Genomic DNA, 14,954 nt, shown 5'->3' on the forward strand with positions numbered 1-14,954 from the left:
CCTACCGATTCTTCGTCAAATTCATCAGATCGTCAAATTTTCATCAGATCGAGTTTAAAACTTTTCGAAAACCTTTCCCCCTTTTCGTTCCCGACCCGAAAGATCGCTAAATTGCAACGATCATAAACCGAGGAACGGTGTCCATATTTACACATAATCGTCCAGAACGAGCATTAATCCCATTAGCGGCCGAGCTGGCTCGTGCGTACGCCATTACTTCGCCGTTACATCGAATCTCGCGGATTCGTTCCGCGTGGTCTCGGCTGTCGCCAAATCACAATTTGCGCTGGTTAACTTGAAGGCGCATCAACTGGTCGAAAGATAATGTATTCCCTGTGAAAAAGCGTCTGATTGCCGCCGCCATTGTGGCGCGCTCCGCGAGGAACGGGACCCGCGACACGTGGGCCACATGCAAATGACAACACGTTCCATCACCATCATCATCATCATCATCATCTTCGATACGTCGCCGGTTGGACCGTGTTGATCCATGGTGAATCGGATCTTTCGCGTGAGTGGAAAAGTGTGTTTAAATTGTGAGGAGTTTCAATTCTGAGACGAATTATTAACGTTAGAATTTCGAGTGATGAAATTGAGGAATTAACGAAGAAATTTTGCAGATGGCGCTGATGTCAAAAGCTACAGCTTTTGAATTTTCTACTTGAATTTTTGCAGATTCGAGTGTAGATTTGAATTGTGATTATTCTTGAAGGTTCATGTTTCGATAAAATTTTGAAATTTTTTTACAGATGCCGATATTATATTGCAGTTAAGTTTCTCGAAAAATTACGATCATTCGTATTGTGTAGCAGTTTTTTATCATATTTCTTATTAAATATACCGATAAAAATGTCCTTCTCCAGTAAGAAAAGATAATCATTATCTATAATTGAACGAAAATGATAATATATGAAGATTGCACAAAATATTAAAATATAGATTGTCATAAATTAATAACCAATAACCGAAATAACATGATTTCATTTCGAAAAAAAAAGAACTATGCATAATAATTACACATATTAATTAAATAATTTCGCAAAGAGAGAAAAAAAAAATAAAAATACAATAAATAATAACGTATCCGCATCATTTTACCATACATGAATATCTTAAAATTCTGATAAAATCGAATAAAATCTTAACAAATCATAAACCAAATATCTTTTTAATCTCTCTATAAACATACTTTAAAAAAACGCTGCGTTCGAACGAAAAGCGATATCGCATTTGAAAGAAACAAAGCGAAAACAGCCCCTTTTGGGGAAAAGAGAAGAAAAGAGAAGAAAAGAAAGGAGAAGAAGAAAAAGGAAATTAGGCAATTTCGCGACAAAACGTCGTCCAACTGTCTATAGAATAGTCGTCCGGGGAGCAATTTCGTAGGGAAGAAGAAGAAGAAGAAGAAAAAAGAAAAATCAGCGGGGCCCCTCTTAATTAGAAGAGCCCGACGAATAACCGAGCCCGATTCGCCAAGATAAGGCTGTTGGGAATTTCGGCAGCTAAGTGGCAGCCTATTCGCTACCGACAGCTTCCACGGCCTCCTAATTGTCAAGATCGAGAACCGTAATTACACACTTCGACATTAGTTCCCCCCCTCCCCCCCCCGACTCCATCTTCCATTCACTCCTTCTCCTCGTTACTCTCTCTCTCTCTCTCTCTCTCTCTCTCTCTCTCTCTCTCTCTCTCTCTCTCTCTCTCTTTCTGTCTCTTTTTCTCTCTCTTTTGAGACACCCTTTTAAGATGCTTAGAGGGGGAGGAGGGACCGTTTTATGGCGTAAGGGCACCGAAAATATCGTCTGGCTCGTTTTTGGATGAACTTCCATCGGTGATAGGGCGAAGATAAAACGCGTGTTCGAAGAGAGGAGTGTAAATGGAATTTCCTGAGAGGGGGGGAGGTGGGATTAAACCGGCTGGTTTGTTTAGGGAAGTGGAGAAATATTGGAAGGATTTTTCGAGTTTTGGAATTTCTTCTTCAAAATGGTGTGCGTTTAGATTATTTCGAGGAGGGGGGGTGAATTGATTATAGTGAATAAGAGATAATGAAGAGGAAGAATTTTTCGAGTTTTGGAATTTCTTCTTCAAAATGATGCGTTTAGATTATTTCGTGAATTGATTACGATGAATGAGAGATAATGAAGAGGAGATTAAGATTTGCGTGTATGCAATGATCGAGGAACCGATCCAACATTTACACACGTAAACGAGACCGAGTGTTCCGAGTTGGAAGGATATTTTATACGAAGAGAAAAAGAAATTCGACCCGTCGAATTTTCACTCGGTCTATCAACTTCGCGCAATTTCATATTATTCATTGAAGAATCAGGCTATCGAATATCGTTATCGTTCAATATTACGTAATATTCCAATACATGTATCATAGGAACATAATTCGAGATTTCTTATCGAGGAGACGTGTTTGTTCCCCACGTACGTCACAATTGAATTTGTGAACAGTCGGCAGAATACATACATCGAGCGTACGAATTCCAGCAACGAAGAGTAACCGCCTACTTCGGCTGTGTACACGTGTTTCATAACTTCCCGCAACTCGTCACCGCGAATGGCATCCTATTACAACAAGCTCGATAGAATTTTGTCCGCTATCAACACGTACCGCTGATTAGACCGGTGAACGCCGACCATGAGAGAACGATTCATGACCTCGAAACAATATTTCGCCATTATCTGAATAATTGTGACGCCGATTAAATTATTATCGCTAATTTCGAAGAAATCGATGTCTTTTCTCCGCGAAAAATTATTCCGTTGTTCCGTTAAAATTTAGAAAAAAAAAAAAAAAAAGAAAAAAAGATACGAATACATTTAAATATTTAATTTTATAATTTTAAAAACATTCATCACGATGATAGAGATATCGTGAAAAGTTTTATTTTTATTATATTAATTTTGTTAATCAATTAAATTGTATTCTTTGTTCTGGAAAAAGGGATTACTTCGATCGATGAAAAGTTGTAATTCGTTTTTTATCGAAAAATAAATTGAAAAATCATGGATGTTAAGGAAAGAAGAAAAAAAAAGAAGTTATAAAATAAAAATAAATATCGTACAATAATAATGGGACACGATGAGTATTTGCATATTTGCATTTGTGATTAGAAAGAGCTATTTATGCTTGGAAATTTTTGAAACAACGATATATAGGCAAATTGCGGCCATTATACCACTCGTTATCACGTTGGACAATTATCGTAATCTATGGAAAGTGTTACCTGAATGGAAGTTTGACGATGAATGGCAACGACAGCAGGATAAATATTTTGGACGTGAGACGCTTAGTTGACGACGTTTGCAAACGATATAATGTCGTACAAATATATCGAACAGATGTGTCGAAAGGAAAGAAACATCAACAATGTTCGAGGAATAGAGATTTTTTTAAAAAAGTTATCGTTAAAAACTGTCAACAATTGAGAACATTCCTTTCGCGGAATTTATGCCTAGTATTATTACGCACATTTGTATGACTCGATCAAAGAATAAAATAAATAATCAAGATGATTTATTCAAGTAGAACGGATAAAAAGAAAAACAATAATGTTCCCCGTTTTATTAATATTTGCTAATAAAATTACAAATGTCGCGAGATTTCGATTTAAAAGCTTGTTATTAATTATCTGTAGAAAGAAGTAATTTTGTTTATTACTTCGTTAAAGCGAACTATTTTCCTTTATTGGATAATTTTATTTTAAAATTAGAGAACAATCCTAGGGATTTTTCAAAATGTTATTCTCGTTACGAGAGATCGATCGATTAAAGATTTAACATCGAAACGATTAACTCGATAACTCTTTCTCTCTTTAAATATTCTTACGAGTTGGGTTCAAGGTGAATATTCTTATAAAAAGAAATTATACACGTTTCGAATAATTACTCGTTTCCTACGGATAAAATGTCAAACGACACAATAGATCATATCTAAAGATATTTAGAAAATCCGCTTTCCCGTATTTTATCGGTTCAATAATTTCAACGGGAGTCGAGATAGAAATTTCCACCAGATTCACGAACCTTTTAATAGCAGAATTTAAAACATTCTTTTCCTCTTCCTAAATATTTCTTACAAACGATTCAAAAAAATCTACCGATCAGAAACTTCGAAACCTCGAAACAACTACTTCTTCTTCTTCGTTTCTTTAACAAAAATTCGAAAAAAAAAAAATGAAAAACGAAAAACCTCGATCACACTTCACAAACTTTCCCAAAAAATACACATTACCATCGAATCCCTCCCAAGAAAGAATTCTTTCGTAGCCAAGAAGAAATGTTCGACAATCGACTCACCAGTGTAACACCAGGCCGGCCAGACAACAGGGCTCTCGGTGTCCAGCTCCCTCATTCTCTCAGCGACCCGCGGACATCTCCACGACTCCGTACGTCCCGACGTGGCGGTGAGTATGTCCAGTTTGATTCGGAACCCGGCCAACTTCCCTTCCGGCGAACAATCAACCCCCTCGACTCCCTCCGGTCGAACGAAACCTTCTTCACAAACCTTCTTCCGTATACCTTCCGTGTATACAGCTCGAAACCAACCCCAATCTACCCCCAACTCGTCCACCAAAACCGCGATGCAATATACCGAACCACCTGTTGAACGTCAGATCTTGATCACGCACGGCTCGCGAACAGGCGATCACTCTCTCGACCAGGTGGTGGTGAGAGCGCGAAGAAAGATGGTCGAGAGGACCGTTTATTTATTTTTTCTTTTTCCTTCTCTCTTTTATCGACGAGTCGAGCGTCCAGCGGCCGGTTCCAAACGGCGGATAATAATAACAAGCACGGATAAGACGCGCGTGTCGATAAAGCACGGAAGAGGATTCGTCATCGAGGAGTGTGAGTGAGATTGTTACGTTGGAGAAGAAAAAAAAAAAAAAAAAAAAAAAAAAAGAAGAAGAAACGTAACGTGACGTGACGTTTAACCTGGCGATTTTTCCGAACACTGTGTGGGCTTCAGACCGTGGATCCAAGGATCTCTCTTTCTCTCTCTTTCTCTCTCTCTCTCTCTCTCTCTCTCCGTTTCCGATGACGCGTGTTACGACGAAAAAGACGAGGCTCGTCGCCTCGAATCGCAAGGCTGGCGCGCGGTCGCGCACTAAATGTCACGGAAATGTCAATGGAGGAGTCGCGGCGGCGGACGTTTTGACACGTTCACCGGGTGTCCCCCCTTGGCTGGGGTCGTCCACCAGAGCCAGTAGTCTCGTAGTGCTCCCTCGTACGACGTCACTGATCCTCGTGGAGTTTCGAGGAGTTTGATACCCAAACTGGCACTGGCACTCGCGACGGTAAAAAAAAAAAAAAAAAACTCTGCGTGGGAAAACTTGGCGCGGCGATCGTCGACGATCGTCGTCCGATCCTCGACTGACGCGGCGGCCAACTGGTCTATGCTGTCGCGTGGCGAACACCTCTCGAATACGCGCTCTGCTCCTCCTCGCCTTCGCCCGATCGTTGTTTCCACACGATTGTTTACACACGCGGAAACGTCGAGTCCGAGCCTCCGAGTGAAACGAGATCTTCCTTCCTTCCAACCACCTTTTCTTTTCTCTTCTTTTTTTATTCCGTTTTTCTTTCTTTTTCCCTTTCTTTCTTTCTTTCTTTCTTTCTCTTTTTTTTTCAAGTTTTCTTCCGTTCCTTTCTTCCTTTCTCCGAGACTCGAGCACGAACGGGACGAACGACGGCCACCACAAGACGGCAACAACGTGTCTCAACCGCAAGCAAGTACAGAGGGCAGAGGTGGCGAGAAAAACGGTCGAGTACGTTTCCCAACCAGAGGCGCACTAAGGACGAAACTAGAACTTCTCGTGGCGGAGGGTATATATCGCCGAGGGAAGATATTTTATGTACGGGCGCGCCAGGTAGCGACGGACAGTCAAAGAGAGGATACGCGATCGATCGATCGTTGCCTCGACACACGTTCGGGAGGATCGTTGACGTAGCGCAGGATGACACGACACTACAACACCGCACTGCTGCGTGAGGCGACGTCGAAGGGGACAGAGGAAGACAGAGGGAGAAGGACGAAGCTTGGTAGGGGGTGAGAAAGAGGAGACACACGCGGGAGAGAAAGGGTGAGAGAGAGAGAGAGAGAGAGAGAGAGAGAGAAGGAGAGGAAGAGAGAAAGAGAGAGAAGGAGAGGAAGAGAGAAAGAGAGAGAAAGAGAGAGAGAGAGAGAGAGAGAGAGAGAGAGAGGAAAGAGAGAAAGAGAGGAGGAAAGAGAGAGAGAAAGAGAAAGGGAGAGGGAGGGAGAGAGAGAGAGAGGGAAGAACCTGACCACCGGACACGCTGGCTTGGTAGGCACGACACACAGGTAAGCGGAGTGGCACTTAGGTTGGTGCACCTGCCGCGAGAGTCCGCGTCGTAATGGGAGCGGGGCAACGGGCGGCAGGTAGGCAGGCCCACCGCTCGTCAACCTGCGGAGAAGGGGAATCAGTCACATGGCGAGGTGCCCCGCGCTGCCTGCGAACAAGGAGGTGGTAGCCGGGCCAAGTGGTGGTGGACAAAAGGTAACCGGTGGTGGTGGTACGCGGAGCGAGGCGACGGTGGTGGCGGTCGTTGTGGGTAGGATGATATCAGCCTAGGACCTGGAGGAGTAGGAATCGAACGGAGGACCTCGAGAACGAAGGTGGTGCGCGCACCTTTGCCTTTCGAAGAGGTAACCTGTCGTTTCGGCATGGGTACGGTTCCTTTCGTCGCTTTCGAGGGGAACGGCTCGTTTCCCTCGTCCGGGACGCGGCGATGATGAGACGAAAATGATGCGATTCGATTTGGCTCGATGGGAATGGGTATTTTTTCGACCTCTGATGAATTGGGTTTTTCTTTCGGGCGTGATGTTCGAGCGGCGAGGATGAGGATGATGATGATGATGATGATGATGATGATGATGATAATGATGATGATGACGACGATGAAACGTGATTCGGTTTGGAGAGTGTTTTGATTTGGGAGAGAAGCTTGAGAATTGGGTAGATATTTTGTTTTCTTTCTTTTTCTTTCTTTTTTTCCGAGGCTTCGAGAATTTTCTAGGGGGATCTATGTTTTTATTTTCGATGAAAATTCAAACTTGTGGTACAATACAAATGAAGAAGGATACGACGATGAAAGAGAAATAAAAATAAAAAAGAAAAGTGATTCGTCCATTTAGATTTCATCGATGTTCGGACAAAAGGCAGACGCGGTACTTTCGTGTTTCTCGTGTGCCGACTATGGCTTCCTACAAAGGTCGTTGCCGAGTTCCATATTTGGATTCAGCGAAGGAACAGAAGGGTATTGAATTCCAGGCGTTTCCACCGATCCACGGTTACAAACCCGATGGCAGATTGTCTCCCGACTCGTCGTCCGGGAACGTCGTACGCTGTCTAACTACGTCTTTCTTTACGTCTCTAGCTGTACGGAGTTACGTTTCGTCTAGGTGGACAGTATATCGATAAAACGAGACAAGAATGCCTTGTTCCATCCCCGAGCGGATATGGATGCGGTTTCAGAACAATTGCGTGTACCTTCAAACGTGACGATCACCGATTCAACTGTTTTCAGAAATTGTTATACGATAGGATAGGCTTCGCCTGTCAAGCGATTCGTTTTATCACCCGAGAAAGAAAAATGAGATATTTTACGCCCAATAGAATTTATTATTCCTTCAAGTTAAAACCTCGTTTCCTTCCTACCTGCTTTTTAACTTAAATATTTTCAATTTTTAATTTTACTCCCATCTGTTACCCTTATCAATTAATATAATTCACAGTAATTTCTGAAAATTCAAGATCAACGTACAATATATCCTACACGCCACCTTTACACCTTTCCAAACTCCTCTTCCATCTTCCTCCACCTAACCTCCACTTGCCCCGTAACGTATCCCATCAGCGCAACATCAAAGAAAAAGGAAAATCGAAGCAACTCCCTAACGAAACTCCTTGCTGAAACTGGTCCGCATTTAACGCCATAACCTCGCGATCCCACCACGCATTGACTCGCATTGACTACGTCGCAACATCGTTATCGCCGCGGAATATCGCCGGTGTCCTGAAAGTGTTGCCCTAGGCGTCTCTCCGCGTGGCGACCTAACCTCGTCTCCGCAACCGTGCACGGTAGGGTGGTAGGAGCAGCACGCTCGAGCACGGATGAGAGCTTGTTAGGTTAACCATCACATTGTTTCACGAGGGCGTGGTGGCGCGTTTGTTGTTTGCAACGAGAGTGCGTGGCGCGGAGGAGAGGCCGCCACCTCTTCCCGACTCGCCTCTTTCTCACTCTCTCTCTCTCTCATTCTCTCTCTCTCTCTCTCTCTATCCGTAGCGACCGCTATGGGCCGAAGATCGAGTCGTGGCATCGGGAGAGCGATATATCGCGGCCGATATATATCACTCGGCGAGCCACTCGACTTCCATACGTCCGCTTCGAAGCGAGCGTACATATGTACGCGTGCATCGCCCGCGGGCTCGCTTCAAGGTCCTCGTTTAGATATCCGCTCGCTTCGAGATTATTCGAGGGAACGCGACGAGCTAGCTCGCTCGCTCGCTCGCCTTCCCCTTCATCGACGCGTCGTCCACGCGAGAGCGAGGCGAGAGTGTGCGCCGCAACGCTTCGGTCCCTTCGTTCCATCGCCCCCTCCCCTCCCCCCTCGGGGAGGGGGTTCCCTATCTGGAACCGATCGGCCAGCTTCCGGAGCTAGCCATTACCACCTCGGCCATTTTCTCTTTCGCGGCCCGGAGCCGCGATTAAACGGGGCCCGTCCAATGCCCGTCCCTGCACGCTTGTCCCGCGACGATGTAGTAATCGCACCGGGCACCGTCGATACCAGAGATTAGCGTCAATCGAAACTCGGTGCTGCTGTTCAAGGGGAGGCTGATGGCTAACGCGAGATGCGATTAAAGTATACTGAATCTTCGATCGTGGATCCAGCTCTCTTCTTGTCGGGCTATGAACGTTGGGACGGAGTAATTTTTCCTTCTGTTTTTTTTTTTTTTCTTTTCCTTGAAATTGAAAAAAGCGAAGCGAGTCGGACGATCGATCGAACTTTATTTTTTGAAGAGTTTTCAATTTGAAGAGTTTTGAAAAGTATTTTTATAATGTATTATAGGTTATAAGTTATTAAGGTTGTAAAAAGTTATATATTTTTATCAATATTAATTCGATTGGATTAACTGGGATCGGATTAATATTTTATTAATATTGTTATATTTCATATTGAGACAGGGAATATAAAATCACGTGGTCAAGAAAATCTAGGGGAAACTAGGAAAGATTGTCATTTATTTTAGGTTATGAGATCAACATTTGAGCGAATTGATTTAGATAGTTGCTTTCTAAATACTTAGAAAGTATGTAATTTAGAATATCTTTAAAATATCTTAAAATCGTAAAACACTTCGATTTTAAGATAGATCCGATTTTAGATATAAAATGCCTACAGCTCTTCGATTCTAGTGATAATCTTGAATCGAAGCTTTTCGTTTCGATATAAAATTAGTAGAAAGCATAGGAAATAGCAGGGGATACTTTCTAAGTAATATTTGATTTATGATAAAGCGCCATTTTATTGCATTTTTCATTGCTTTCAGCGTTTAAACAATTATCTTCTATTTTCCTTTCTTTCCAGTGAATATGGTTCTGAACAAAACAGTCAACACTTTTATCTATTCTATTCTAAGGAATATTCTGAAGAATAGATCTAGTTTAGCATTGAATTGAAATTACGTAAAATGTAATATAAATTCGTTAAAATGCATTTTTATTTAAAAAAAATTGATCCAATCTTTTATTCCTTTCTTTCCCTCAATTTCTTTGCAATTAAAACTTCTTCACATTAAGTAAGCAATAACCTGTTAAGTGAGTTCAATTCTTCCGGAAATTAGAACTGTCAAGAAACTTGATAAGCAATATATATCCTATCTTCTCAACATTTTATACTTTATGTTAAAAATATATGAGGTTTCCTTTGCTTCAACAAGTTAAATTACTTTTTATTCGCTTCGATTAAAATATTTCTACTTCGTCATATTCGAGATCTCATTATCTATTAAAATTTTTTCAAAATTATTAAAAGATTTTATGAGAATATTTCTCGCGAGTGCTCTCGTTTCATGTTTTCTTTTCTCTTTCTTTTTCTTTTTCAATTAATAAAATCCTGATTAACCATAACTTGTCGTGAAAGCTTATACTGTAACTTCGATTAAAACAGAAATTATCTCGAGACACTTTCAGCAAGACGAGACACTCTGAAGTTTACTTTATCAAGAAGATCCTTTAAGCAGATATCTATATTTTGCACGTCTTTTTCGATTTTTCTCCCTTCTAATAATAAATTCTAACATCTTATCCTGTAAGTATTTTCTGTATTATCGCTTTTATATATTTAACCGTATAACATTAATAATTTTTACAAAGTCTTAACACATTCCATAAACTTAAGTTAAGTAAATGGAAATAAAATTTCACTAGGCAAACGAAGATATTTTTCGTTTTTATTGTACAAGTAAAGTGGAAAATTTATTTATTTTAATCTAATGATACATTTTAATCTAACCTTTCTTATTTATCTGCACTTTAATAAATTTAACCTCAATGAATTCCAACTTATCCAAGTACCATTATACCCTACATCATAACCTCTAAATCTAGCTAATAAGCTAATAAAATTGTCCACTTTGTTCCAATTCTAAACCAAATCGATTAAATTACAAAATTAATCAAACTAAAACTTTCCCTTTCCAATATATTTCAAAATATTCGTTATTCTCTTCCCAAACTCGCACATTCCGATCTCCTCACCTCGAACAATCCAAAAAGGAAGAGAGAAAGAGAAGCGTTGAACTTTCCAACAAACGTAACCCTCCTCGCTTCGCACCGTGGCTACAAACTCGATCGCTCGAGTTTGCAACTCGATGCGATGTAACGCTCTGCTCCCAACCTAACCTCGCTTCTGCCACGGGCAACCTCCGCTCGCTCTCGTCGCACCCTCGTGGTGGAACGAGGAACGAGAGAAAGGAGAGGGCGAACGGAAGACGATCGGCTCGAAATCGACGCGTTAAAGTCGTCCCGCGTTACTGGAAGCCGCGGCCTAGCCCCCATAGCTCATCTTCGGGGTCCGGAGTAACCAGTGGCGTTCATGAATACGTGTTCATTATTTATGAGCAACGCCTCTCGGCATCAACTGGACCGGCCTCCCTATCTACCGGTAGGCACGAAGAGAGGCAGCCGGATAACGTATTACGTCTTCATATTTTTTTCCCTCGATCCACGGCCGGTAATTAAAGGTGCCCCGCCAAGGACTCGGATGATTTATCGGCTGTGCCCGTTCAGCCTGATAAGATGGGATCGGCTGATAACGAGCTGCTGCCTTTTGTACGTTCCAACCATCGTGGATCGAACTGGATCTCTTTTATTATTATTATTATTATTATTATTATTGTTATTATCATTATTAGGAGATTTCTTTCTCCTCGTTTCTTTTTTCCTTCCTTCCCTCCTCCTGTACATTTTCCTCTAAATGTTATCGTTTGTTTCGTTGTTGCGAAGATTTGAAAATGTTGAAAATATTGATAATTTAATTTAGATTGTTAGATTGAGAGAGTTTATATTTATTTACCAATGTGTATAATAAAATTTTCTCAAATCTGAAAATCATTTCAAGTTATTTCAAATTGATTTTTAAGGTTAATTGGAAAAAAAAAAAAAGAAAGAAATTAAATTGAATCCGGTAACAAACATCTCTTTTCCTCGATCATCCCTTGCGTGGAAGATCGTTCTTCGTCGTAAGAAGAATCAATCCTAATTCATGCTCTTTGAGCCGATCATCGTATTTCCCGGCGAAAATTGCTGCGTTCTGAAACACTATAATCCACGGTGTGTGATGGAGCGTTCGGAACTAAACAAACCTTCGAGGCCGGCTTCGAAAAGCAAAAGCTAGGCAAAAGAACCATTCCCGCTTCGAGTGATATTAGAAATGATCGTGTTTCAATTCTGTGCAAGTAACTTTTCCCTCTGACGATACCGAAATCACCTTCGACAACTTCTTACTTGACTTCCGTTTAATGGATATAGATCCGACATTTCTGTCTCTGATAACAATCTTCTCAACAAACGATCCTAACAAATTCGTTCGTTTATCGTTTCGTTATCATCACATCTCTTCATATCGTCGATCTCTTCTCATTTGACAATCGCATCTCATCTACAACGAACGAGGAATTATTGGGAATCATTTTCAATTCTACAAACGTATCCCACCCTCGAGAGAATCGTATTCCCCGAGAAGAGCCCATTTTTAACGATACCAGGGATCAACATCTCGTATATTTCTCGCGCAACATCCCGTGGCCAATACCCATAAGGCCCTGTTAACCGAAGAAATTTACGTTCGTCGACAAAACAGACAGAGAGAGAGAGAGAGAGAGAGAGAGAGAGAGAGAGAGAGAGAAAGACAGGAAGAGGGAGAGAGAGGCTCGAAGCGGTCCGACGACGGCTTCACGACGACGATATCCCCATGATGATTTCGAAGATTTAATTGAGACGTTCTGTCGGTACTAAAAAANAAAAAAAAAAAAAAAAAAGAAAAGAGAAAAAACACCCTTCTCTTCCCCCCTCCCCTCCCGCGACCATCTCCACGTCCCACGAGAATCTCCCTCTCGCGAGTTTCTCCTCTCCTCTTCCGGCAAGTGGGACGCCCTATCGAATGGACCCCGTCGAATTTTTCAGCCCGTTTCGAAGGACGTTTTATTGGCCGCCTGATTTACGAGGAGCCAGACTCGCCGCGTAATTTGTTGCGCCGTATTTAATTTGCCTTAAAAGCGTCCCGCGTGAGAAAGAAAGAAGAGAACGAAGAGGAGGAAGAGGAGGAAAATAGAGACAGAAAGAGAGAGAGAGAGAGAGAGAGAGAGAGAGAGAGAGAGAGAGAGAGAGGGAAAGAGAGAGCAATCGACGAACCGGAAGGGGAAGAAGAAACGTTGGACTCTGGAACGGCCAATGGACTCGCGTCTACATTCTCGAAGGCGTAAAAACGATAACGGGCATCTGGTTTATGGAATTTTTATTATGATGTACGCGGAGAACACGCGACGAATCCACAGTCTTAATGAGCCATGAAGAAAACTGGATGCATCGATGCCCATCGTGATATCAGATTTTGGTCCCGGATGACTTTCGACTCGATGGAGGAACGTTGCCTAGAACGTTTGGATAACGGTTCGAGTTCGGGTTATTACTTCTAACTGTCTTTTCGAGATTCTTGATGAAAGAATTTTATTTTATCCAATGTTAACGTTTTTGTATATGAGATTGTTGTCGATGCGTTCTCCATCGATTAAATTTGTTTCGAGAATCGTGAAATTATGACATGATGTGTTAATATCTTCAGAGACAAGCACAAAAGTTAGCTTGTATAAAAATATATAAGAATAAAAGTAAAAATTTTCCTCACGAATAATTATAGCGAAAAGTCGATAAAAGAATTCGAAATACAAATACTAAAAATTGGGAGGAGGAGGAGGAGGAGGAAACTCGACAAAAACTGTCGAATGGGACGTTTCCCCCGAGGATATTCGTGGGGAAAAAGAAGAAGAAAAAAGTTCGATTTCCTCGGCAATTTTATTACCCGACACGACCTCGATAAACGAGACGATTAATAAACACGTTTCACACTAAAACTCGACGCTCATTAATTACATCCTTCACCACGCATACCTGAACTGTAACATCAAACATAACCTCGAACAACCTCGTCGATTTTTCACGTGGCAACGTTAATTAAAAGGGGAGAGGCAAGGAGAGAAAAACGGCATAACCTTTTATCAACCGGGGTCCATCCTGCCAAGAAAAACTTGGTGGCATGCAAACACGTTAATTACAATCTCATTTTGATCGAACCGTATATTTCCTCGCCGAGCAACCTAACCTCCTCCCGTTTCGCGCTTATCTTTCGAACGATTAACAGCGCCCTCGCGGAACGAACGAAACGAGGTGCACGTCGAGCACTCAAAATTCATTTGCGTATAAAAAATCCGAGCACGTGGAAAGAGCACAGGGAAGAAGGCTCCGCAGCGTTTCTCCGCCATCGCGTAAAGTTCCGATGAAAAAGTTTCATGGCCTTTAAACCAAACCTCGCAGAACCACGCGAGGTTTGTGTGCACAAACTGTGTGTAGGGAGAGAGAAACGAGGCTGCTTTCGTAACGTACGGTTAATTTCGATGTAATTTACACGAATGTTCCACTCGGCCGTTCACCACGCGGAGAGGAGAGGTCGAATAATGCTCGCGGATTTTAGTTAATTAAATACCTTGTTTCGATGACCACCTCGCGTATGAAACATAAACGGCTCGACCCGTTTTATTATTGGCTCGTTTCGCCCCTCGTTTCGAATAATTTAAAAACCGCGATGCTCGTTAATTCGCAGGGGGAAGGGGAGGGGAGGGGAGGGGAGGGGAGGGGAGGGGAGTTCGAGCTTCCAGGTGCTGCAGGTGAAGCGAGAGAATAGAGAATCGTGCAATTAACATAATTTTTTTTTTTAGAAAGTGCGTGTAAGTGTGTAAGTTGTCTCTTTTCGATTGTAAATTTTTCGTTACGATTTTTTTCGAAGAATGTAAATAAGTGTTAAGAGTGATAATAATGGAAGTATTATGAACGGAGGTATGTAACCAAGTTATTGGATTAACCTTTTCTCCAAGCTATTTCTCATCGTATTATGTGAATATATTATTATACGCTTATTAATATTTCTTTAAGATATAATGTATTACAATATACTTTATAATCAAATTGGGTCAGATCTAAGTTTTCTTCGATATTTATGTATACGTATATACTTATTAAAAATTAAAAATTGAAATTTACTCGAAAATTCACTTATTTATTAATTAATCTCTAAAATTATTCGTCCAATCGTTAACCATTCTCAACGTAAACAAACCGGAAGCTGTCGCAACCAGCGCGTTCCCTCAACAACAAGA

General features: G+C 41.6%; 1 protein-coding gene across 1 annotated transcript in view; it reads right to left on the minus strand.

Annotated features, from left to right (window-relative positions):
* LOC122712143 overlaps window positions 1-4,877 on the minus strand; it is a 168,981-nt gene extending 164,104 nt beyond the window's left edge. The window contains exon 1 of the mRNA XM_043931545.1: window positions 4,303-4,877. Within this exon, the coding sequence (XP_043787480.1) occupies window positions 4,303-4,357 (55 nt within the window). The 5' untranslated portion in view covers window positions 4,358-4,877. The remainder of the gene's footprint in view (window positions 1-4,302) is intronic.
* Between the last annotated feature and the right edge of the window lie 10,077 nt (window positions 4,878-14,954).

The sequence above is a fragment of the Apis laboriosa genome, unplaced genomic scaffold (genome assembly GCF_014066325.1).
Source record: "Apis laboriosa isolate Shangri-la unplaced genomic scaffold, ASM1406632v1 scaffold19_cov150, whole genome shotgun sequence".
Lineage (NCBI taxonomy): Eukaryota > Metazoa > Arthropoda > Insecta > Hymenoptera > Apidae > Apis > Apis laboriosa.